The sequence below is a fragment of the Notechis scutatus genome, chromosome 3 (genome assembly GCF_049901735.1).
Source record: "Notechis scutatus isolate UNSWTSFEM ecotype Mainland chromosome 3, rNotScu1.2, whole genome shotgun sequence".
NCBI classification, from domain to species: Eukaryota; Metazoa; Chordata; class Lepidosauria; order Squamata; family Elapidae; genus Notechis; species Notechis scutatus.
Window position 1 is genome coordinate 58310702 of NC_142011.1, and position 27674 is coordinate 58338375.

The following is a 27674-nucleotide window of genomic DNA, read 5'->3' on the forward strand; positions in this document are numbered from 1 at the left end:
GAGATGGTACAGCAACAACAACCCTTTTGTGCGAACTTGATCATCTTTTTTCTAGTACAAAATATTTTTATACATCTCTTTTCCAGTAGAAGTAGTCGTGCACCCGAAGCTTGGAAATGAATAGCTATTGAATTTCTGGCCCTGTAAAAGTGTAATGGTATGTGGGAATGACCTTGGCAGACCGGGCCAAGAAATACTGCCTAGGAAACAGTCAGATCAGATAAGAGGCAGCACAGTCTGCAGCTGGCTAGTGCGTGGGACAAGAATCTCAGAACTTCCTAATTTCTTGGGGTGTGAAGGAAAGTTGTACTTTCAGACTTGCAAGATTTTGAAATCTTGCAACACACAAACACACACTTACATGTTTGTATATATATAAAAACATATACAGGTAGTCCTTTTCTTACAACCACAACTAAGCTCAAACTTTCTGTTGCTACCCGAGACCATTATTAAGTGGGTTTTGCCCCATTTCACAACTTTTCTTGCCATAGTTAAGTGAATCACTGCAGTTGTTCATGTACTAACATGGTTGTTAAGTGAATCTGGCTTCCCTGATTGTCAGAAGGTCACAAAAGGGGATCATATGATCCCTGGACATGGCAACCCTCATAAATATGAGTCAGTTGCCAAGCATCTGAATTTTGACCATGGAAGTGTGAAAAATGGTCACAGTTCACTTTCCTCAGTGCTGTTGTAACTTGAACGGTCATTAAATGAACTGCTGTGAGTCGAGGACTACCTGTACATATTTTAACATTTTGGCACTCTAATAGCAAAATATGTTCCTATTGAATAGCTGCCCAGCTGAAAGATGTTAGAGTTCGTTTCTTTCTCATGCAAAGCTGGCAGCTTTGTGTAGGTTAACCTTCCACAATGTGGTGTCTGCCAGATGAATTGTGAGTGCAGTTTTCAGAATGCTTAATCAGTGTGGCGTATCTGCAAGACTCCAGGTCAGGGAAGGCTGATGCAGATTCTCCTGGCCAGATTGTCTTGTCTGCTAGCCAACTTCTGCACAAAAAAAAGTCAGTTCTTCTCCCTTCTGTCAGTTTGTTCAAAACAAATATAATCTCTCTTCAGAGCCTCCTAAAAAATGTGAATTTTCTCTCCCTAAATCTGTGGTGAATTCTTCAGTGTTTTCCCTGCTTAAGGTTACTACGTAACCATATCATTTAACTTTGAGAATCGAAAGAAAGGGGGGCAGTAATATAAGTGTAAACATTGATTATTAATAAATTTGTAATAAAATAGATTGGTGTTTTTTGAGATCTTCGACAAGAATAATGAAGAACGTCTTGAATTATTTTTTTATAGTAATGGATACATACTAAACTCAAAGATGGGGAAATGATGAAAACTCAAGCAGCGTAAGTCTTGTCCTGGTTTTGGCAGAATCACCCTCCAATCACTCATGAAATCTCAGATCCCAAGAAGTTTCCTCCTTGCTTGATTCCCACATTCCAAACAGCCCACAGCTCCTACTCCTAAAGAGAGCTTCTTTTATCTGCTCTTTCTTGCTTCACTGAGCCAAGTCGAGCCCTTTTGTTTTTCCATAGATTGCTGCCTTTTGTTCTCCGAATTTTCACTCCCTTTGCGTTAAAAGGAGAGGGGGGAAGACAGAGAGAGACCCTCAACTGAACTGAAGCGGAAGTTGGAGCAAAAGCTCCCTGTTTCAGACATTCAGAAGAAAAACTTTTGGGTGTGTGAGTGTGTGTGTGTGTGTGTGTGTATAAAATATTTAAAGAGTAAGGATATGTAGGATATAAGAAAGGTAAACTTGGAAACTAAAAGACAGGTACAGAAATAAATGAGCAAAGGCTTTGCATTTAGACCTATCAACTGTAGTGTCTGAAAAGAACTAAACAACCTGGTCGATTGTCCTTGTTGTCTAAGAAGTCTAATACTTCTTGAAAATCTCCTTTTTTTAAAAAAGGAAGGTTAAAGATATTATAAGCAGGTGGTTCCTTAAAATCTCAAGCATGATAACCACCTTGAAAGAAATCCTACTATATTCCTAGGGGTAGAAGAATACATCTTGACTTATTGACCCCAAGGAGCCAGTAATCATGCCATCTACATCCAGTGCAATTAAATCAGGTCCTGTTCTGCTTACCTTGGATTTGTGCTGCTACTGAGTTCAAGGGGAAAAGCACTGTACCTCCCCATGAGCCTCCTGGCAGTTGGATGCTGTAATCCCTCCCTCTTTACGTTTTTTTGTTTTAGAAATCTGTTTTCTCCTCCTTTACTCACTCTCACTGTCCTCTTCCACTCAGCAGCAGACTGAATAAAGCTACTATTCCATTTGTTGGGTAACTTGGAGCTTTCAAAGTGTCATTAGCATGAGAATATGTGGTGTTGCCATTTGCTGACAAAGCATAAGTCTGCAGGGCCCCTTACAGACAAACATACTTGTAAACACAAAGAATGCTGGTAATTGTCCCTGGCCCTCCTCCCCCCCTTCCCCATCCCTATCCCCTCTAGAGGGCTGGTCTCCACAACTTCACTCTCCCCCTCCTTCATCCCCCATTTTGTACACCTTAATAGAAATATAATTACAAGGCAGCAGAAGAAATAAAACAAAGCAACTGAGCCCAGAAAATTTGGGGAGGAGACTGATGACAGCAAGTGGTAACCCCAGCCCCCTTTCATTTGGAATGGGGACAGAGAGCAGACCATGGGACTTTAATCATGTTCTCAAAGTATTTGACATAATACTTCTATACTGTCACCCGTACACTGCTACCTTCTTGCATTGAAAGCAGGTGACAAAGGCAAGCTATAGTTCTTTTTCATGTTTTGTTTCATACAAAAAGAAGGTAAATAGTAATACTATCAGGGTAGAAGAGAGCTCTTTTTCCCTATCCAAACTAATATTACAAAACATTTCTGCCTATGCTCTTGATGTCACATCCATTCAAGATGGAAAGCTTTATTCCTGGTATATCTGCCCTGAGATCACTCAGAATGACCACTGCTTCCTTATAGAAGCTGTGATCTTGAATACATTTTGTTATGTAGGTAAATATCTTGAAGGCACCAGATACAAAGGAAGCTTTATCTAAAGTTGTCAAGCTTTATCTAAAGTTGTCAAGCAAGTCAAGGAAGAAAACTATTATCAGACAAGGATCCTATGGTTATCTGTGCAGAAAATATAGCAAAGGACAAAATGTTTTCAAAGGAAATTTTTTAAAAGATCCCCTTTCCATCAGCTAGACTCTGTTCTACAGTCTGCCCAAACTAATCCAGTCTTTCCCCTAAGCAGGGGTCCACAAACTTGGTGACTTTAAGACTTGTGAACTTCAACTCCCAGTCTCAAAGTCGCCAAGTTTGAGGACCCCTGCCCTAAGGTGTTGAGGATAATTGAGTTCAAATGTTGTGCCTGAATTTTAAGAGTAAACCTTTGCAATGCCCTCTATGTTTTTGGGCTAAAGCTCCCAATAGCCTACCCTCCAAATTTTAGCCTATGGCCACTCCTTAAATCATAAATATTCAATGAACCCTTCTCTTTTTTAATCAGTGATCTTAGATTAGGTACGCTGTCCATCCTTATTGGGCATTATTTAGCAAAAAGAATCAGCAACAACCTTCTCTTTCTTTTTCCTTTACAGAAATTGGCTTTCCCCAAACTTCTTAGCCTTGTCAATTAAGATCGAAGAGTTGGCTTCATATTTAGCATGTGATACAAATCCTATCAGTTTGGTTTCATCCTATTCAATACATTGAAGAAATGAAGAAAGGGTCAATTAAGTAACCAAATTAAGTTTGTTGCAGGACCCAGCTAGTTTATGGAAGAGCATGACAGTGCTCTGATTAGTTGAGGGATTCTTTGAAAGAAAATACTTTTAATGAATATTAAATAGAAACATTTAATGTGATATATGGGAAATGGGAATTGGAGGAGGACAAGTTTTATTGTTTTGCACAACTCAGTTATTATCCTATGAAAAAAACAAAGCAACGAGGGCTAATCATATCACATATTTTCATCGGAGATATGAAAGATAAGGGCAGAAAAAAACTCTAGTCATAATATTCAGTGCTTAATGAACTGTACCTTTTTCATAATTAGGAACCCATCATATGGCCGCAGGAGAGAAGGACAGAATAGCATAGCAAAAAAAAGCAGACACTTACGGTAGATAAGCAGACCCTCCTTGTAGTTTGGCACCATCCCAGAAACAATCCAGTGGAGTCACAACAACACAGGGGAAGAGCTTCTCAATCATCTGGCAATAAAAGGAATAATAATCATGGCACATAAATATAAATTAATGCAGTCTACAATCTAAACACATCTTACACTGTGAGATATTGAAAGCCAAGTCATTGGCTAGTTAATGGGAAGTCTTCATTCTAAGGATAGCATCCTGACTAATGTGACAGTAATTTGGTGACCTTGTACAAAGGGTCAAACGCTGCCGTTTCTTACAATCCAAGCCTAAGGAATATAAAGTCCTTATAAGTAAAGATCTGGCACTTCTGAAAACAAAGAAGGACAAAATAAATTTTCCTACTTCACAGAATGGAATGGAGATAAAAATTCAAAGGCAGCTGGTATCTCGAATAGAGATAAGTGAATATTATTAGAATAAGAAGTCCAATGTGTATTAAAAAACACTGCCACCAGATCTCTGAATCCAAAAGGATGACTTGGAAAGTTGCTCTTTTGTGATGGCATTTTAAAAAGATTCCACCTATTCCCCCATAGCAACCTCAAGATCACTGCTAGCATCTATTCCACTCTCCAGTAAAACCAGTAATCCTCCAGGAAATTCAACAAAGAGATCTTCCCAAATGATGTTTCACCTCCTTTCTATAGCTACTACACAATGATGGGACAAATGGGTTGTTGTTGTTTTGCTTGAGAGCTGCATACATATATGCTTTGTATCAATGTTCCTCAACCTGGGCATCTTAAAGATGGGTAGATTTCAACTCACAGCATTCCCCAACCAGCTCATGCTGGCTGGGGAATGCTGGGAGTTGGTCTACCCATCTTCAAGTTGACCAGGTAGAGAAACACTGCTTTAGATCCTTAGGAAGACATGTCTATGAAACTGAAAATAGTTGGCCTTTGTAGGTGGGTAGCAGTATGCATGGATTTGTTTTGCTTGTAGAGTTCTAGTGAAGCATTTCCATGCATATTTTAGCCTTATTTATTTTTTAAAAGAGCATCAATAAAAACAGACATTTTGATGTTGGGATATTCTGGAGGCTTCAGATTGGAACCTGAGAGACCAAATGCACACCTGGGTCATCAGCTCTCATTGTAGAGGCATATATTCCCTTGTATACTCACCCGTGCAATCATTCCGTTCTCAATTATTGGGACACCTGATTTGTAGCATATTTTGTTGAGATCCCACGATCTAAGAGTAAGAGCAGAGACAGCAAACATCAGAAAACCAGGAGTTCTGGGACAGAATTGTCTGAACTAATACAAGATTAGTTATGAAGATATTTAAATCAGACTTCACTATATTTCAAGACAATAAATTTCTGAACATCAGTTCTTGGACAGAAGACCATGATTTGTATATCCTATTTATGATTTTGTGGTAGCGTATAGTTAGTGACTACAATAGAATACTGAATTAACTAGATCAATAGGTAATTTTGAAGATCAAGATTGCTTGTGGTTCCATTACCACAGACAGTGCAATTCAAAGAGCCATAGAAAATCCAAACTACTTTCCCAGTTGCCGCTAGCAGGTAGAAATCTGCAATTATTGCCATCCGCCAATTTATTTGCTACTAAGGGATGATTACATATATTCTGACTGTCTTGTTGGTAAGTTAGTTAGCAAATCAGCTAATTGGCAATAACACAGTTGATTCTACATCTAATAGACTGCTGGAAAAAGGGGGAAAATCTCACGGGCTTTTTCCTTGCAACGAACCTACTCAAAATTAGCAGGAGGAAGCCAGCCATCTTCAGCAGAATTGCTGAGAGGAAAGGGGTGGTGCTACTGAGCTCTACCCAAACAAACAGTAAAACTGCTGATTTCCTGCAATGGAAAACCAGAGATCTGCAAGTATAATTACAGAGGAGAGGTGCTTATAATGAATGAATGAAAACAATCCAACAGAACAGATCTTATTATTAGTGTAATACAGTTGCTCCATTTCAGACTTACTTTCCAAATAGTAAGACTTGGACTTTACTAGCAGCCAAAGCAGCTTCAAGATGCATTTCCAAGGCATCTGGAGTTAGGATGTTTTCTCCTTCCTGTTTGGGAGTTTGTATTAGCATCTGGGATGTGTAGAGAGATTCTTCACCAAGCTTTTCTCTTGTGTATCGGAGCTCTTGGCTGACACGACTGCCCTCTGGAGAGAGGGAGAGAGAGAAGAGAATGGAATCAATATACCTTTCCCTTATCTCTGCCACTGTTAAATCAGCTCTCACATTATCATCAATCAAGATATTAAAACTGGGGATATGTTCAAATCAAATACAATTCAGTTAAAGTTTTACATACTATACTACTCCATCTTAAAAGTAATCCTGAATATATTTGGTTTGTGACCTTCTGAAGCTAAAATAGCCCTGAAAAAAATGACTTGTGACTGGTCATTGCACTTATGACTGCAGCAGGTTCTCCACAGTCATATGATCAAAATTTGGGTGCTTGGCAACCAGCATGTATTTACGATGGTTGCAACATCCCAGGCTCATGGGATCATCATAGTGACTGTCCAGCCGGCTTCTAACAAGCAAAGTCAATGGGGGAAGCCAGATTTGTTTAAAGGCATGATTTACTCAAGAACTGCAGTGATTCACTTAATAACCATGGCAAAAAAAGTTGTAAAATTGGGCACAACTCACTGTCTTGCCTAGCAGTGGAAATTCTGGTCCCAATTGTGGTAATTAATCAAAGACTACCTGTATTTTTGATAGATTCAAGATGAATAGTTTAGTAATGCATTTTTCTCATGCTCAGACTTAAAATGCAAATTCAACATTCTAATATATGTCATAGTAAAAGACTTGAGTCATCCACAGAGAGTATCTGCACCAAACTAGCATCAATACCACACCGTCCTATTCCCACAACGTCATTCTTATTGGATAATCCTAGGATCACTAATTTCAGCCTGCTGAATTGTCTAGTAGATTCCACAATCTTATCAATTAAATCTAAATCCTTCTAGGCAGTTTTACAACTTTCATAGAAAATATATTGGTTGGTTTTCCCTCTTTATATAAGCAAAGTTTATTAACTAAGTAACTGAAATACTCCAGGTCAGTTTAAATTAATTTCATAATCTCTCTTAAAAATATCCTGCAGAGAAGCAAAATGTTTTCCCTAAATTTTCCCCACATTGCACTTTTCAGTTTTTGGGCTCAAGCAAGCTGTCTCTCATCTCTTGAACCCAAAGGCTGTTCATTGCAATTTACAATGTAGCTTTTAATTAGATCTGATCTGATTTAATCTGATCTGATAGTCAGGCTGCAAGGTCAACACTACAGATTTATGTACTTTCAAAAAACACACAAACCCATAGCATGGACTGAAAATGAGGAGAAAAGAGTTATTTTTCCTCTCTTTTTTTTAAACAAAATGTTAGGATATGTTCATTAATCCAGGAATTGCTGTAGCTCAGAAGGAGCTACTGATTGACTGAAAAACTTTACACTTGCCTGCTGGCCAGCTGGAAACATTCATGGTGTTCCTTGCCTGATTGTAACATTCTGAAGTCAGCAGAAATAACTCTAACTGCACAAGGGACTTCAAAATGCTTTGAGAACTCGGAGAGTTGAAGCAGTAACATTAAAAAGTGCTATAAATGGAGCTTGACAAACAAATGTTAGTTCTATTGAATCCTGAAAGATATAAGAGATGTGCTCAATTCCCATTCTTCTTTGAAATCAATGGAAGATGGAGAAAAATAAATACACCAGCTTCACAGCAGGAGGCTACAAGAATGGAAACAGCTGGATCAAGCAGATCCAAAACTGATTTTGATTCACTCCTGCCCTGAAATGGGACCTTTTGTTGGCTACCACCACTCCAACTTTTCATCTGCCAAAGAACAGCAGATACTTACATTATGATGGAGTTGCCTCAGCAATGCTTTTATCTGTGAAGACTCAGTAACTCACAGTCCTAATGTTTTCCACCTATTCAAATTAAAGGATTGGGATTGCTTTTAACTGTGTAATTAAATAAAACTGCATAAATTACACAAATTAAGATACACATAACACTAAATGGCACTTGGCATTTTATATTCCTAAATTTGGCAAATGTAATTTCCACAATTGTCAACTCCTTCCTTTCCTTTACAGTTATTTTTCCACTAAAATTCACCTGCCAATTTGACTTCCCACATTGTGAAGGATCTTCCTTCTCAAGAAAACATTAGACAAAAGCATAATGCAAGATAGCAATTTCTGGGCCTAGGAATGGGTAAGAAGCACTTGCCCCTTCTAGATCTTCCACAATAGACTTCAGCTTTAGTGGTTGTGATGTTTTCTGTTTGTGCTTTAAATAAACGCATAAAACAAGTCAAGAGGATGCACTTGATGGAGAGTTCCATCAAGTTCCACTACCAAAGTAACAAAAAGAAAAATATTGTCTGAGTCTAAATTATGAGGAAGATTACAAAAACACCTCAGATAGATCTTCCTCCAATCACATAAATCTAAAAGAAGACGGGAAGCACAATCAGACTTGCACAATTATGTTACTATAGGCCAGGGGTGTCAAACTCAAGGCCCAAGGGTCGGATTCCGGCCCATGGGGCTGCCCTGGAAACAGTGAAGGACCGGCCCACGGTGCCACAATCAATGAAAATGGAGCTCAGGAGGGCTGCATGTGGCCCTTCCAAACTCCAGTTTCTCTGGCAGAGGGTGGCAAGAGGCAGTTGCAGCCAAAAATGGAGTTCGCGAGGGTCATGGGCAGCCCCCCTGAGCTCTGTTTTCACTGGCAGAGGGTTGCAGGAGGCCATAGCAGCTGAAAATGGAGCTGGGGAACCTGTTTTTGCTAGCAGAGTGCTTGGGCCACCATAGGCGCCCCTGACATGAATGACGTCAAGCTGGCCATGCCCACCTTGGCCACATCCACCCCAGCCCCTTGAGGTCAAACAAAACCCTGATGAGGCCAGAGGTGATATTCAGTAGGTTCTGACCGGTTCTGGGGAACCAGTAGCGGAATTTTTGAGTAGTTCGAAGAACCGGCAAATCCCACCTCTGACTGACCCCACCCCCATCTATTATCTGCCTCCCGAGTCCCAGTTGATCAGCTGGGTCTTCTTTGGTTGCCCAGCACAGGAGAACGGAGCTGGAAAGCAGGTTAGTGGGGTGGGGAGGGAATGTGATTTTGCAGTATCCTTCCCCCAGGAGTGGGGAGGGAATGGAGATTTTGAAGAATCCTTCCCCTGCCACACCCACCAAGCCACGCCCACAGAACCGGTAGTAAAAAAAAAATTGAATCCCAGCACTGGATGAGGCCGTCAATGAAATTGCCTTTGACACCCTGTATAGCCAATTTAAATAGAGTTATGTGGACTCTACTTCTTAATCTGATTTACCTTGTAGAGTAGCAAGAAATCACACATATGCAGAACACAATGTCGCCATTAATTTTGTGACAGAAAATTGACTATTGTACATTGTACTAGTGTTTCAGGATTCACAGAAATGATATAAGAAATGAGAGTTTTTATATTGTAAAGTGAAATGGGACAGATTTCAAAGAATGAAATACTTCTTTGTACCAAGAGAGGTTGGAACTGTAGAAAACTTTAATGGTGACTAACAAGATAACTCTTCTTCTTGTCCATCAACTTCATATATAAGTAACCTTTTAGATGTTCTTATGTCAAGATGCCTAAAAGTAAGTACAGGTAGCACACTTCGGACCCCTGCCTAGGTACTCAAAACTGTGTCATTCCAAAAAAATAAAAAAATAAGACAGCTTTCAATGATGCATCTTTGCTCTCTCGGAAATAACTGTGAGAACAGAAGTTAAACAACCCTAAATTGTAATCTTAAAACACTTCCGCCCCCCCCCCAAACTATCTGAAATTGTGCTGCCAATCCCACTTTGCCACCAGATTTGAAGAGTTATGGAGGTTGAGATATTTTAAAGATGAAAGTGGAAGTGACTTGCCTCCAGAAACTTCCTGCTTTCTTTCCCATTCTTAATACTTCTAACAATCCATCCCACACATTCCAGAAGGATGATGGCATCCCCTATAGTTTTCCAGCTAATTAGGGCAAAGAGTTATAAGCAAGACTTGAGAAGTTGCAACCTTCCATTGCTCTCTCTGTAGTCAATCCTCTGTTCAGTTCCTGGGGCCTTAAGTCTTCTTTTAAATACCTGATTGAGATTTGTAGCTGGCGGTTTCAGCTATGAGTCTTTGGACAGTTCATTCCCCTTTGACTCTGCCTCTACTCCTATCTAAATGGGGATCACTATCTAAATGGGGAATGGAACAATACCATTTCTGTTGCCTACCATTAGCAACATTGCTAGCCCTCTTCTAAATACTTCCACAACAGTGTTAATTTCTCCTATGAAATAACACATGTACAGTCAGATACTTTATCTCAAGATAAACATTATAACTCAGTATAGAACCAACACTGCTCTCCTTACCCACCACTAGGATCAAGATTTGCTGCACTGCATCTTAATGAAGGGCTGGGGGAGAGGGAGAGGAGGTCTGCTAAAACATCTTGCCAATTTATCGGAGAAACTCATGAATATCAGAGATGACTCTATTCTAGAACATATTTTGGAAGCACAGTGAACCCAGGCTGAGAAATGCCTAAGTCGCTGGTCTTATTATCATTCTGCACAAACTGAGAGTGCCCTTGGCATAGGCATGTATCCCCCGTGGCTGCATGATGCTTTGTGTAAAAGATGAAAATGGACAGGTACAGCAGTCTTTCAACTATCTATTCAACTGACTGTTCTATCTTCTCATTAAAATGCAACTCCCTCATATTCTTCCCAGGATCCCCATTTTGAAGATATTATTTTAAGCTACTTCTTCTGGTTATAACACTATATTTCTTTGCTTTGCTATAAAATCATTACTTTAGGGTACAAGCAATTTTTATTCCTTTTGTAAATCCATTTTATTATTTTAAAGGGACTGACCTCCAATTCAAAGCACCCCCACAAAAATGACACTACTTCTATGTTTTTGGAGAATGGTCCTATTGCTAAACCAATCCCAAACCATTTAAATCTATAAAACCAGTATGTTTTTGTTCAACTTGTCCCATATTGTAGGGGCATAACTGCTATTTTATTTTATGTAGACAAGCAGAGCTCAAAGCACAGAGACTGAATTCTATTCTGAATCATATTCTGTCACTTTCATGTCTAATGTTCTTTTTTCTAGATTGTTAGAAAACATAAACACATATAGTAGACACAATTCAATCGTTAAAATGCTACAAACATCACTACAAATGTCATTAATAGAATGTCACTGATAAAGCAATTTTCTTATTAAAGTTAGATTATTCAGAAATATAAGTAACAGAAATATTACGCATCCTCATTAGCTACCATTTTTAGGGTTCGTTACTAAACATGAAAACCATATTGTGAAAAAAATAAAAATAGAAATTATGATGTAAGTGTGTCTTGGGATAGAGTTATGGTCACAACAAAAGTCTTATATCTTGCACTAGAACAAGGCTGTCAAACTCACGGCCTGTGGGTCAGATGCGTCACACACTGGCCAAGCCTAAGCCTGGTTTAGCAAAGGCAGAAGAAATTGCGATATGTCACGTGACGCCGCTGTGACGACACGAGTTTGACACCCCTGCACTAGAAAAGCCTTACTAATAATCAAGTTGCTACCTAAATATCTATATCGTTTACAGCAAAGATTTTTGATCACTCAAGTTTTCATTATCAGGGCATTTTAACTTTGGCATAACTTTTAAAAAACATTTTTAGACTTAATAACAGAAAATGAGGACATTAACAAAAACAATAATTGGATAATGACTTTGGGCTAATGTTGATCTAATGTTAGAGGATTCTTTACCAAGGATTGTGTATCTTCTAATAAGGATAGCTTATGTTTTTATGGTAATCTCAGTGCCGAAGAGCTACTATTTTGTGACTTTTCAGTATAAACTATAATTCCAATTCTGTAGTTTGCATCAGCTGAATTCTCTCACACACAAAAACACCCTCCTAGGATGCCAGTAAGGGAGGAGGCCATGCCAAGGAACATAGGGAGGGGACAGACACACACTACATCCTTCTGAGCTAGAGGGGAAGCATCAGACTCAGAATCCAAACCATTCCAGGCTGTTTGGGAGGCAAAACACCAGGAGTCATGCTGTGCTATGCTGATCTTGACTGGGCCACCCAAGAGGAAAACCACACATGCAAAACCAGAATATGAGGAAGGGTGGAGAATATGTTCAGTGCAAACTCTAAAGCCACAGGCAAAGATGGATCCCAAAATTTAAAAAGTCCATCTTGACGGGCTTTAAGTATAGACTCTCATTAACAATTGCCTGGATATGGTTTTGTGTTGTACAATGGCCAGGGCAAAAATAAGCATGGAGAGAGATTGGCATGCATACAAATCCCTCCCTTTGGCACAAAAACCTGGCTTAACTTTGCCCTTCTCATTATCTGCACTGTAGAAAAACTCCTGAACTGAACTAGCTAGCCTTGTTTGTGCTCTGCTTTAGGTGAATAGTGGCTTAAGAAACACTAGGAGCATTTAGTTCTTTATTACACCCTTTGTAGTAGAAAAGGTAGAGTATCTGCAAATGTTGTGAAGTGGAAAAAGAGGGAAGCTCTTCTTATAATTAAGTTTAATTTGGAACAGGAGAATCTGAAGCTTCAAAGTGGATTGAGGAAGCCTCAAATTCCAACACCTTAATTAACCAGGGAGCAGCATGAAAAGACAAGGCAAACTGAGAGAAGCTGCCAAGTATGTTTATATGGGGCATTCTCCTCTCTGACAGAAAGGGAGTTAAACTAGGAACCGTCAGTCATTATACAACACCTCCCTTCCACATCTGCTCCTGTTCACTTCCCCCTATACTGAGACAAGTGCTTTGTTTGTTGCAAAATTGGGAGAGGAGGTTCTAGGATCCAATGAGGTAGCAACAGTGAGCATGTTAATGAGAAGTCCTATGCAAATTCTTTTTTATTCCAATTAACAAAAGAAGCCCTCTCCTTTTTCATGCAAAAGATTCTCTTCCCTCATGATCAAACCTCAATTGTATCTCTGCTGAGTACTAGATTGGATTATCTCTCATTCCTCTTCCATACATTGCACACATACACACAGGAGAGATACATAACCCATTCCCACAGCCTCTCAATTCAGTTTCCTCATACAAGAGAAGCAGGGACACAAATACTACGCCTGTAAACTGCAGATATCCTGGATCTCAACTGTGCAGTAGATCCCACAGGATTTGTACCTAGATAATTTACTTTTACAGACTTAGTGCAAGAATCTGTTTTGAAATTTTGCTTGCTGTCTATAAGGCTACAGAGTACAGTATTGTTAGATCATACACTATTTTTTTTATTCTTGCAAAACCATAGCATGCCACACTGTGTTATGATGCATCATATGGGACTATTATGTGGTCATTCACAGAAACATCCTAACAGATTCTGGGACAACGCAATCAACTATCTTACCTAGCTGAGAAATGGACAGTTGTATAGCTGAATTGCAGATGAGATCAGTTACCTGTTGTTGACAAAAGCAGTGTTTCAGTTAACACCATCTTTCTCCTCTCTTTCCTCTTGGATACAGCAAAGCCACTTCTTGAGCAGTGAAACTTCACAATTGTCCCTATAATTATAGGTTCTTGAATACATTGCTGGACACCTCCTTTTTCCTAGGTGGGCCACCCAGATAGGTCCCCCTAATAGGCCCTCCTATTTTGTTTCCAAACCACTTATAAGAGTCCAAGTTAAAGAAGATAGGTTAGGGTTTTTGTAGTTATCGGTGCGCCTGGCAAGGGAATGGTGTAGCCTTACAAACATTCTTTGCTGTTGAGTACTAAAACAAGGAGTCTTAGAGTCCAGGATCAGATGAAAGTAATTGAAAGAGAGTATCTCTGTTACTCTTTTACAAGCAGGCAGAGACCATTCTGGTAGACATTTGGCAATTAAACTGATTGCTTTGCTGAAGTTTGTTTTAATTAGGGCCGGTGTCATTTCCTTTTGATTGAATTGTCTCATTTTTCAGTTGTAATTATGTTTATTTGTGTTTTAATAGTGCTGAGCCTCCTTGAGCACAGTTTTGGCACATAGACAAAATCTAAACATCATATCTAAACCGTGAAAATAATCAATTGGCAATTCTTCTCCAAGAACACATGTGACATATTTGTGTGTAAGTATAATTAATTACCATATCTGGGTTCCAAACATCCAGATGACAACTACACAGCAGTAGAGATCCAAGAAAATTTGCTGGCATATAATAGCTGCTTGGATTTTTATAACCCAAATATGGAAGACCTAGTGTAATTTACAGTAATTTAGAACTACAGCATAGGCCCAAGATTTAAATCCTTTTCCATAACATAGTCCTCATCTAGATATTTATTTATTCAGTGGTACCTTGGTACTCAATTGCTTTGAAACTCATTGAATTTGGTACTCAATGCCTTTTGACGTGAAAATTTTGTCCCGGTAATCATAGTTTGCTTGGTACTCAATGCACAAGCTAGAACTTGTTAGCTGCCTTGTGACTCATTACATTATTCCTTGTGGAAAAATTGGTTTGGTACTCATCATTTTTGGTACTCATCGTACCTCCCGGAACCAATTAATGATGAGTATCAAGCTACCATTGTATTTCTCATTTCTAGATCGCCCATATTCCTTTCCCTGTCACCTACAAATGTTCATTAAAAAGAAATAATGTCCAATAACACAGTATATTCTTCTACACAACCTAATTTTTGGTTAAATGATCAGAGCTCTCTTAGCTCCTGCTGAACTTTTCCTGTGCACCAACAGGCAGGAAGGACATGCACCGTAACAAAACGCAGGATAGTGAGTTCCTGGGAAAAATGAACTCTTGCAAGTCACTTTGGAGTGTGATCTTATAATGGTATGAAAGAACTCATGTTTTACTCAAAGACACAGAAAACTTTTTATTTTCCATGTGTGGATTGTTGGGGAGCCCAGAAGTGGTGAGGGGAAATCTCATGCTACAAATATGTACCAACCCAGAAAAAATATGTTTAGAATGTCCCATTTTAATCATTTTAATCTAGAAGGAAAAGCTATTACTAAAAATGAAGATGGGACTGTTAACATGTGATAAGCGCTAATACGTGCCTATGGTTCCCAGGCAACAGATTTGGAAGATAGAAAACGTATCTTAACCTTTTCAAATATTGTAATTTTAACATTGGAAAAATTGCTGTATTTCCCAAGAAAGAAAAAAAAAATTCAGCACCACCTCTTCCAGTTTAAAAGTGCAAGGAAACTCAGTGGGGAAGCTGGCAGGAAATCAGAAGTCACTCCCACTTGCCCATCCAAGGTCATTTATTTCTCTGTTTAGGTAAGGAAATATCTCTGAAACAATAATCCAATGGGTATAGGCTATCTAATGTACCAGTAAAACTCTTGCACTCATGCTGTTTAACTGGGCAAAACAGTGCATCATAGAGCAACAATTTTTGAATGAAGGGCTAACTTACAAAATCTGTCCAAAATGCACTATTTATAAAATACGAATAAGGCTTGTTCATTTAAATAACTTGTGACATTTTCTGTGTTTAAATAATTTTAACTGCATAATGCCATAAATATACAGTATATTTTACAGTATATGTAAAACAGTTGAAAAATCTTATATTACTACCGTTGTAATTCATTGTAATATTGTTACCATTGTAATTCATTGTAAACTTTCCCCCTTCTTTAATGTATCTTCTTTCTTTTTAAAATTTTGTAAAAATATTTTAAAATGCATATATTAGTTAGAAAGTCTCTCAGTTTGTTTCCTAAGATACTTTACAAGTTGATACAGAGTCATTTCTAAATCCGGTAGAAAGTGCTACCTATTGGAATAAGAAATTAAGCAAATAGAAGCTTTAATATGTTTTTTTTTTTTTTTTGCAGAAGCAATAAACTGCCCTCAGTGACACAGCAGTTTTCAGATAACCTGAAAGTGCAAAATCTGTGATATTCTCAGCCCAGAAGAAGGCAGCCTTATAATAACAATCTGATTAATTGAATGGTTAGAAGCAAGAATAATTTGTTATATTCATAACTTCCAACATCTATAAAAATAGGTTGACTTCATTTATATTATATAAAATCAGGGTATATTCTACAAGAGGAAAACTGAAATATTTCCTGAGGACTAGCAGCAAACAGTCTAACAATCCTAGGGAAGCCACCATTCTCACTTGTAGAAAACATCCAAGGATCTTCTCTGAGAGTGTAGAGAATGCTTTGTGGGTTAATAGGAGAGTGCTTTCTTTTAGACTCAAAATCTTACAGAAAAAGTAATTGGTATAATTAAATTTTAGTTTTCCATTATTTTTACAACCACTTAGCTTGATTGCAAAGCAGAGATGAAATATCTGATAATAGATAACCAGGAATACAAATCCACAACATACAATCCCCTTAGCTCTATCTGATCCCATTTTCCAGCTACTTCATTTCAGAGCTACATATGGTTGACTCCCAGATCTGAGTGACAAAACAGTAGCAACAGTAGTTACTCGAGATATGAGCTGCTTGCATTACTGTAAATGAAGTGGAATTTCATCATTTTACATTGAAAAGCCAGCCATTGCCACACAACATCTAAACATATTGTGTCTTAGGCAATCATCTCATGCTGGTACTACGTCACTATTGTGATGATCATATATTCCTGCTGCTTCAGGAGCAGAATTCACTTATAAAAGATCACTACAAGTTTTACATAAAGGCAAAAATCAAAATGAAGATATTAGAACCTAAAGTTCCTATTTATGGCAATTCACTTGATTACATTTGCTCTGCTTTTCCTCCTGTACATATTTGTATCCTGGAAATATGCTACTTATTCACGACATTTGTAATTTGCCTTTAAAATTTTTATGAACTGTTAAATACTAAAAATGGTATATCATATACGGCATATTGTATTCTGCAATTTTCCAGGTCAGTAAATGATACTGATTTAAAGTAAAATAGTATTATATCAGATTATACAATGTGGAAAATATGTTTCTTATCTGGATCTTAGGGGTGTGCAGAGCTGTTTTGAGTCAATTGAATACATTCCCATTTCTCCTATAATTCCACATTTTCAGAAGAATAAGCCAAAATCCAGGCCTTAGTCTAAAAGTTGAAGATAATTCTTACTGCTTTGTGCTCAAGTTCCAGCTGGGATCTTTCAGTTCACAGCATTTGCCAGAAGAAAGGCTTCAGTGATCAGATCCCAGCAGCTGAGTGAACTCATTTGAGTTTGGAGGAACAATTTTCAAAGCTAGCATGTCTGGAATAGAAAGAAACAATCTGAACTGTTCTTGAAGTGAGTAGTGCTTGAACCAACACAAGTTGAGGAAGTTTAGCTAAGAAAAAAATCTATAGTTCACATGTTGTACTAAGCCCTGGATTATTAAAACCATGTTTTTTTCTTAATAAACCACAAGTGGTTGGATTAACACATTTTAAGCCAAAACTAAACAAAATTACATTATAGTTTCGTAAAATGTGTGAATTGAATCACATTCAAAATAGGAAGATTTAACCAACAAGGTGAGTTAAGAACATGATAAAAAATGAACATATTTAGAAAATATTCACTTTAAATTGTCATTCCTAAATGCATGGGCTATTCTTACAGATTTGGATAAGGCATTCCTGTAGTAATAAAAAACAAAAGCTCCTGCTTCTCAGTGTCTTAATACTCTCAACTATAGTGTCTTGTTATCATAATTCAATTCCTATACAGTGGACTATTTTCTGGAGATGGGATTTGATATGCTTTGTTTTTTAACACCTATTGAGGATTTGGATATACGCCACAGAGAGTTGAATTTATGATGAAACTGAATTCTGATAAAATGGAATTCTTAGATTGAAATGTTATTGAGTTTGTTAGCTAGACAATTTTCCTGCTTTAGATTAAACAATTTCACAATTTGATATCTTTGTCCATAAAGTCTCAGATAGCCTCAGTGACTAAGAAGTATCTTTCTCTGGCTTTGAATGGAACAGAAGGACATCTGTTCCTCGACAGAAAATCCTTAGCCATGACAACTGATACTAGTTTGTTGTAATGTGCTAAACCAGGAAGTACCTCAATATCAGTTTAGATTGATTCAGCTAGTGCAATACACAGCAAGTAGAATACTTAATAGAACATTTAATGAACACATTGATTCAATGCCAGGAATTGCATATAGACTAGCTGTTCACTATCAGTTGTAGGGTTTTCTTTCTGAATTACAAAAGTCTAAGTGAGTTAGAACAAGATTTTTTTTTAAAAAAAAACCTCATTACATATAAAGTGGTACATTGGTACTCATCATTAATTGGTTCTGGGAGCCACGATGACTATTAAAAACGATTAGTACCACTCAATTTTTTCCCATAAGGAATAATGTAATGAGTCACAAGCCAGCCAACATCAACAAATTCTAGCCTGTGCATTGAATACCAAATAATCAATGAGTACCAGGACAACATTTTTGTGTCAAAATCCATTGAGTACCAAATTCAATGAGTTTCAAAGCAGTTGAGTATCAAGGTACCACTGTAAGAGAATATTCAAAATAAGAAGGTTGTATTTATGAAGTCCTAGTTAGCATTATGACAACTTATTAAGACTATGTAATTTAGAATTGCTTCGTGGAATGGGGTGGCAGAGATCTGCTTAGAGGTGATCATTATTCCTATGAATATGGTACACATCATTTTTATCCATGGTTAATTCAACTGTTTATTCAACTGACTCTATATTCTATTTTCACATGGCACAGTATACTGAACCACCTGTTGTTGTTAGTTGCGAAGTCGTGTCCGCCCCATCATGACCCCATGAACAATGTTCCTCCAGGCCTTCCTGTCCTCTACCATCTTCTGGAGTCAATTTAAGTTCACGCCTACTGTTTCAGTGACTCCATCCAGCCACCTCATTCTCTATCATCCCCTTGTTCTATGGCCCTCAATCTTTCCCAGCATTAGGCTGTTCTCCAGTGAGTCCTTCCTTCTCCTTAGATGGCCGAAGTATTTGAGTTTCATCTTCAGGATCTGGCTTTCTAAAGAGCAGTCAGGGTTGATCTCCTCTAGGACTGACCGGTTTGATAGCATTGCAGTCCAAGGGACTCGCAGGTGTCTTCTCCAACACCATAGTTCAAAGCTAACTGACTACAAAAGCTAGGTTTAATTGTTTGCCTAGTAGCACCTAGCTGACATTGATTGATCTAAAAAGTTATGGATGGTCAGACTTGCTTAGACTTAGAGGGGGACTACTGAGAATTCCAGCATTGCTTGGCAAATCACTTCTATAAAACTGCTAAGAAAATTATACATAAATCTATGCATGCACAAATATTTTTGCTTAGACACACTCCATGAATAGATGTGCCAGAGAAGTGGGAGAAACCAGCTACATTTTTTAGCATTTGATGTACTTTTCACTGAAAACTCAGGATTTTCTCAAGGCAACTACAACTTTATTGGAAAATATAGTGCTCCAATACTTGCATCATTCAATTTACAGAGCTTAAAACAAAAGGTGTACTAAAGAGAAAAGCATTTCTACTTTAAATTCTTAATTCTGTTGAAGCAATCATGTCCAGTTATGTTCAGAATCAGAATGGGAAAGACTCGGCCACAAAATATTTGGAGTTATCAAATGCCAGTTGCCTAAATTCCCTACATTTTGTTAGATTGCCTATATTTGTATATACATTATATTTGTATGTATCCTGAGGAAATTCCTCCTTTTGTCCAGAATCTAGAGCACTGATCTCTACTGTCTCTTGTCCAAATTTGTCTATTTAAAGGAGAATATATCCAAATGAAACTTTCAGAAGATATTTAGTGGAAAAGAAATCAAAAACTTTCCTTGGACACAAAACCTTTTAGCATTCTAGGTATCACAGCCATCAAACATAACACAAACCATAAACAGCCACAAAATTAAAGCACTTGTAAAGCACATCTAGTTCCATGTGCTAAGTGGTATTAACTCAAGCATACCATAAAGCCCAGAGAGGATCCTTATAATTTTATTGAAACAGATTAGTTCTAGCTAAATCTCTACAGACTGTCACTTGACTGATTAAAATGATTATTTCTATGATAGCGCTAGCCATGTAAGATCCAACCTCTCAAAGCCAAAATCTACCAGATCCTATACTTTCTGCAAGATACTACACCATGCATATATATGAATGTATCTTATGAATTTGGGGTTGGCATTAGAGGAAAAGAGAGCATCTCCAAGAACATTGTCTACAAAATATACATTGGAAAAGTACACGGAAATATAAACATTCTGATACTTGATATTTTGCCTTTATTTAGTCCCAAGTACTGTAAAGATTTGATGAACCTGAAGAGAGATATTGAATGGTACCCTATGTTGCTTTGGTGGCATCATACTTTTTTATTATATGACATTTTGAGTTGGTTTTGAGTTGAATTGCTTTTAAAAATCATTTTTGGGTTCTCTGTTCATTACTGATATTTAATCCTGAAGACTACAAAAAAGTAGAATCTCCTTGGTAGTAATCTTCCTCTTTTTCTTTAAGTCAGTTGCCTATTCTAAGCTAAGATAGGCACAGCAGAGTTATTTTAATTTTGCTCCCATTGTTTTAAAACATTGTTTTTGTACTGTTTGGGCAAGAAAGCAAGAATATAGAGATACAGGTAGTCCTTGACTTATGACCACAACTGAGCCCAAAATTTATGTTGCTAAGTGAAAAATTTGTTAAGGTAGTTTTGCTCCATTTTACAACTTTTCTTGTCACATTTGTTAAGTGAATCACCACAGTTGTTAAATTATTAACATCGTTTTTAAGTGAATCTGGCTTTCCTGTTGACTTTGCCCGTCAGAAGGACAGAAAAGGTGATCACATGACCCTGGGACACTGGAACCATCATCAATATGAACCAGTTGTCCAGCATCCAAGTGTAATTCACATGACCATATGGTCTTCAATGGTCATAATGTGAAAAATGGTCATAACTCACTTTTTTCAGTGCTGTTGTAACTTCTAATGGTCATTAAGTGAACTGTTGTAAGTCGAGGACTGCCTGCATTTCTATGGATGAGATATTGTGGCAAAATATGGGAAAGAATATACTTTAAATAAAGCAGTGCATCATAATTAGTGATTCACCAAGATAAACATAAGCACCCATCTATGCAGAAAAAGCCATCCACTTTGTTGCTACTTGCAGCTAAGGAACTATGGAATTGTTACTAATTGGCAATGTACAAGATAAAAGTGTCTGTTTTTCACTTTGAGCTATATTTGTGCAGATCTGATTTTCAAGATACTCAGCAAGAATAGGAAAGCATAGGCTTCTAGGTCAGACATGATCTTTGCAGGATGGTCTCTCCCTAAGGACATCTGCCTGTCCTACCAGATCAGATAAGGTGTTCATGCTCCTAGTCCACTCCTAAAATGATGCCATCTTATGGGACCTAGGAAGCATGGCTGTTCCATGGCAATCCCTGACCTATGGAAGACCCTTCACCCTGATATTTGGCAGGTCCCCAGCCTTTTAACTTTCCAAAAAACACCCAAGACCTGGGTTTTTCCTTCCAGTGCTGGATAGGTTGAGATGAACTTGTTGTGAGCTGCCATGGGATAGTTCAGCTATGGTGCCAGGTCATATGGCTTTACTGTAATATTTTTATTTGTAAAGATATGGTGTTTTATATTTTTGGTGTGAGCCACCCAGAGTTTGGTACATAATGGGCTGTTATATAAATGTTTTAAATAAATAACTGACCAGAATAACAAAGAGTACACAATATAAAGGAAAAATATTAAACACAGTCCATAATGCTTCAAGTAAACAAGTTAATGTGTATTTTGAAGACAACGTAAATTAATTTTTCATATTTATAAAGGCTTTGCCAAAGTCCAAGTGCACTTCTCATTAAAAGTTTGCGAAAGTTTAACTTGGGTAAACATAAAAAAATGCAAAATCAGGGAATATTGCTTTTTTTCCTTAGGCTATAATTGGCTTCCCTACATTTGGTTCTCAAGTATCTGCAACCAACATATTCTTTTTTGCTCTTTATTCCTGGTTTTAACTAGCTTGCTTACCTTTTATCATTCAAAAACCTTGCACATTTTTTTCAATTACGTGTTTTGGAGTTTAATATTTTGGGGGGTCTGAAAAGGTTTTTCTGATATTACAACCATAACTGTGCACAAATGTTTTGTGCTGAAATCTAGAGAAGATACTGCATTATAGGCCAAAAGCAACTAGAGTAGTCTCATACTAACTTACAATTATTGACATCTGTATGCATTGTTATAGATTGCAAGATAGTAACAGATCACTTAAAAAAGCAGATCTCTTACTGGTTTTCCTTCTTATTTAGAAGAGAAATAAAGCAAATCTTTTAAATTTAAACAAGATAATAAAAGCATGCAGAACATAGTTTCTGGAATTCTTTTCAAATCCTTTACCAGCAGCATAGGAAACATCTGTATTTTGTTCTCTGTTATGCAGCAACTTATTTTGTCTATGGATATATACGTCTTCTTTCTCTCAAATATTAAATAAGGTGTGTGCATATGTGTGGACCTCTCTGTGGGATGTGACAGTTTAACAGAGTAAGTCCATATGTGGTGCTCCTCTGTGGATGGATGGTTTGGTTTAATGAAGGAGGCTTATATATGTATTGCCACTGTACACATCTGCCTCTGTGATGGTATGCAAGTGTTTGCTACAAAGGTTGCTCCACATACACTCTATCCTGTGTTATATGGTAAGGGGAAAGGATAGTTTGGAAGGGAGGAATCCACAATATGCCAAGCTACTGCCCAAATACTTCTCCCATCAGAATACACTGGGGATTTTTTTTTTCCTTCACGACCCCTGACTAAATGAAGTCCATTATAGAGCTAAATCTTTTTCTGCTGACTTCTGCTGCCATACCAAATTTGGTTTTGTTCTATTGCATTTTGAGAGTTATTTAGTTGATGGACAAACAGACATACACAAACCTAAGCTCCTTTTTCACAATGTACTTCTATTGCTGGGTTGGGTTGGGAAAAACAAAAAGCAATAATTAAAAACAAATATCACTGAAGGAAAGGCCTTAAGATTAAATATTATGAATATCCATGATGATCCTCTTTTTTTTTTTTTGCTTTATATGTGACTAAACTAAAAATATTACCCTTAATATTAGATATCAATGCTATGTAAACTTGTTGCCTAATACAAAAATGTGTCAAATGACAATTTTTAGGAAGAATTATATCATATTTAGTCTTCACTACAGACCTATAAGGTTTATTTTGGTTTACAGACTTTAATTATTATGAAACTTGTCAACTCCTTTTTTAAAGGATTGAATAATATTTTGCACTGCCAAAGTCTGGTTGAAGCCTTTCATGCAGGCAAGTTACCCGGTATGTGCTCACTGCAGTACTAGGAAACTCCTCAATAAACAATTAGAAGCTGCCTTATAAGAAGTAGAAAACAAGTCTAGATGGACTTGGACTTGAGCCAGGTTGAAAATAAGGCCCCAGCATGGACAGTTTATGTTTGGTTTAATCCATGATTACTCCTATCAGCAATTAACTGAATAATGCAGCCATAATGGAGACCAAGGGGACAGCTGTGTCCCCTCCAGTTCCATGTGGAGATCTGATTTCTTGGCTGACCTGAAATAGAAAGCAGGATGGTGGAGGGGCAATACACACACACACACACACACACACACGGCAGTGGCAGCTGAATCTGAATTATTTTTTTTTGCAGCGTCCCCTGCACAGAGCAAGCAGCACGCACATGCCATGGGCCACCTTCATAGTGTTGAAGGCCGGATTAGCTGGATTAAGGCGGATATGAAAGGAGCCATGCTGCTCAGGAGGAAGTCTCACTGAGGGCAGGCTAAAAGAGCCATTTTTACCTGTCCTGGCTGCTCTGCTAGCTGCCTACTGCTGTCAAAACACATCCAGCCAGGATCCTGTTTCTTGGCTGGCTCCATCAAGAGAAGAAAGGGTGCCTGGGCACCCTATTAAGCTAACCGCTTGGGGCTAAACAGTTTGAGGTAGGGGGAGATGTGCTGCATCCCCTGGTGCTTGTTCTCTAACAAACCTAAATCAGGGACAAAGACAGAGACGCCAGGCTGCTTTCTAAATAAACAAGGTGGGGGGGGAATGCTGAGTGCTTGGCAGGCCGGGCAGGGGATCCGGCTTTAAGAGCAGCAGTGAAAGGCCTGCTTGAGGCCTACTCCCCAATCCCCAGACCTGGCTTGTCCTTTTGTTTATTCCAGACCTAAATTAATGTCTTTATTTACCAGAAATGCAAAGGGCTCAGGTTCCCAGTACGGAGGGGGTGAGTGGGGAGAGGAATGGCCTGAAGGAGCCTTGGCCAAAGATATGGGGAAGGCCCGACCCCCGAAAAAGAGGGCTAAAAGAGATTCAGTTTGGAGCCATTCACTGCTAAGACTCTTGTCAGCATTGACATAAATTTCCACTGGTGTTGGCATTTACGCATTTGGCATTTCCATATGTATAGAGTTGCCTGGACTAATTATGCTAATCATCTCCTCTGTTGGCCGCTGTGAAAAATGCCCACATTAAGCACTCCACTGCCTGCTAATGTGACTTAATGTGGGGTTGAAACATACATTCATCCCCCTCTGAATGGTCAAATTTTTCCACATTGCTGCCTTCATTCAGGCAAGAAATGAATTTTTTGAACTCAGACCACTTTTATTCTCGGGGAAGGGGGGTGGACCAGAGAATAACACTCCTCTCTCCTTTTTGCTCTCTCCATTTTCTGTCCTATAGTTAGCCTCTTGCCAAAAAAATAACATTAAAAAAAATCTAAACATTTTTCCACACCTAGGCCTTAAATTTTTGATTCCACATTTCCAAGCAGATGAACAAGGTGGAGAGAGAGCCCATTTTTATTTTAACTTGTCCTTCCTATTTCTTTTCTCTTGTTCAGTTGCCCCCCCCCCCAAAAAAAAAGAGGTTTTCCTCCCCCAATCCTTCAATTCTTTGGAAAACTGAAACAGCCTGAGTGGCAACTCTAGCAAGTTTCAGCTAGTCTGAGAAAAGAAAGATCCTTTCAAAGCAGACCATCACAGTTAGAAGATGCTTCTTAGAGCAAATGTCAAAGCAAAGGCAGAAAACAAAGCAGATTTGGAAGACAGTGGACAAATTTCTTTTATTTTTTGTCATTATATTTCTGTTTTTAGAGTATATCTGAAAACACTTTAATTCTCTAGAATTATCAATTCAAGAAACTCAGTGCAGTTATTAGTAATGGGCAAAAATAATTACTTTGCATGATAACTTTAAATTGGTTTTTCCTGAACTCTTTAAACACTGGGTTTAATTGCCAGCATTATTCTATTTCTGACATTGACACCGCTAATATTATTCTGTACTACAGGTATAAAATAATAACTTATTGGCAAGCAAGGAAAATGTTTTCTTCCTCTTACTATTTTTTTAATATGCTTTATTTTTTATTTACAGTGCTCAATACAGTGTAATTGTTGTTTGTGATGCAGAGTCACATATGTGAGATGGGTGATCATATAAATTTATTAAATAAATAAACTATTTCATTCTTCATACATGTACTTTAATTGGGTTTGTGAATCTCAAATTAAATTTCTGATCTTTCTGCCAAAGCTGATACTGAATGCAGGCTAAGATGATTATGGAAGTAACTTATTTTCTTAAATCATCACAAAAGGAAATTCATATAATTATTGTTGTAAGCTGTCATTTCAATAGAGTGGTTGGCTTATCTATGAGTATACATTGGTTGTCTAATTTAAGAAGCCTATCAGCAGATATTTCTTTCATAGAAGTAACAATTTGGCTTTTCTTTTGTAAACAGGCACTTTCTATAGAATTTTGAGAATATGTGATAATTCTTTGTAGCCTGTTGCTATGAATTACCTAATTTCTTTGGTATTTGCTGGATCCTGATGTTTCACAGCATTTTGAAATATGCTTTTTTATGCATATGCTTCAGTTTGCTGTTTAATAATAAACTTCATGTTGGCTATTCAAAATCAATATAAATTTCATGCAGTCAGTCATATTATCTCAAGTTCTGTTTCCAATTTCTTTTGCATCTATGAAACACAAATGCCTAACACTATGAGAAAGAACTACGCTTCAGCCTATGTCATCCATCTCACCCTTTTCAGATTTTTCCTTCTCTTATCAGCACCAAAGTCGTTCAGAGCCTTCAGCTAGCCAGTAGGCCACCCACCTCTGCTGCCCACCCAAGAATATTACTTACACATATACATTGAAGCCCCTTGGTCTCTGCATTCAGCTGCCTTGGGGGCTTGTTTATTTGCTCTTATGAGTGAGGTATGCAGACCCCACAGTCACAGTTTATTTATCTGTTCACAAGGCTGGCTAAAGTAGAAAAGCCTAATTGAACATACGATGGGCCATCTAACATTCTTCAAATTGTCCACTTTGATGAGGTTCATCTCCAATCACAAACATCCTGTGGTCTGATCTAATTCAAAGATAGTTTCATTCATCCCATATGCAGAGGCGTCAGGCTAAATCTGCTTCCATCAAACATCAACTCTCTCTCTGAATGAATATATATCTTCTGTTTTCGAATCTCAGCATTCTATATACACAATTATTTCAAATAGTTGAGGCATTCTTTATTGAATATCACACAAAGACATGTTAGATCACGAGACTGAAATGAATTAACAGAATGGAGTTAACATGTCAGGCTTGTATCGTCTCGGAATATCCAAATCTCAGAATCTTTCTTCCTCTTATTCTGCTTCAAGTCACATACTATATTCAAATACACAAGTTAATTTGCTCCTGTGTTATTAGGCCCTTTCTATGTCTCTAAGGTAGAACTGAATCTAGGATTTGTTCTATCCCAGTCTACAGGATAAAATATGCTGTCACCTCATCCATAACTTACTGTGCCAATTAAGTCATTTGATTTTGACTATTAAAAGAAAATCAATCTTCACTGAATGATCCTATTTAAGAGGGAAGATCCATAGCAAAAAAACAAATTCCAGATGTAACTCCTGGAGCAGGAAACACAACTATCCTTTAATCTGTCCAGACATATTCAAGATATGGAAACATATTCAAGGTCAGAAGAATCTTGTCTACCATTTTAGAACAACAAACATCTGTTTGTCCAATAGCACTTTCCAGATCTCTGGGTAACTAGCATTTCTTCATCTTTTTTTCTGTTCTTGTCCACTTAATATGAATGGGCAAAAAGCCTTCCATAATTCCCCCCCCACACACACACACACTTTTTGCACACTCTGGGGAATGCAAGATAAAAGCATTTAGTCTGCCAGAATAATCATCCAGTAGCAGCTACCTTTAAAAAAGTCCTGCGGCCAGCTACACTAAAACATTCTAGTTAAAAATTAAACCTGCCTTCTTTGAGGTCACCCTGGCCTATAAATCAGTCATGACCTTTTGCCTCCGTAATACTTGCTTGTTTCCAAGCCTCAAG

At 37.8% G+C, this 27674-nt stretch overlaps 1 protein-coding gene across 1 annotated transcript in view; it reads right to left on the reverse strand.

The window, feature by feature from the left end:
• Window positions 1-27674, reverse strand: part of PTCH2 (patched 2) — a 59105-nt gene that overhangs the window by 23729 nt on the left and 7702 nt on the right. The window contains exons 3-5 of the mRNA XM_026665658.2: window positions 6138-6327; window positions 5300-5369; window positions 4135-4226 (exon numbers count right to left, since the gene is read on the reverse strand). Of these exons, the coding sequence (XP_026521443.1) occupies window positions 4135-4226; window positions 5300-5369; window positions 6138-6327 (352 nt within the window). The remainder of the gene's footprint in view (window positions 1-4134; window positions 4227-5299; window positions 5370-6137; window positions 6328-27674) is intronic.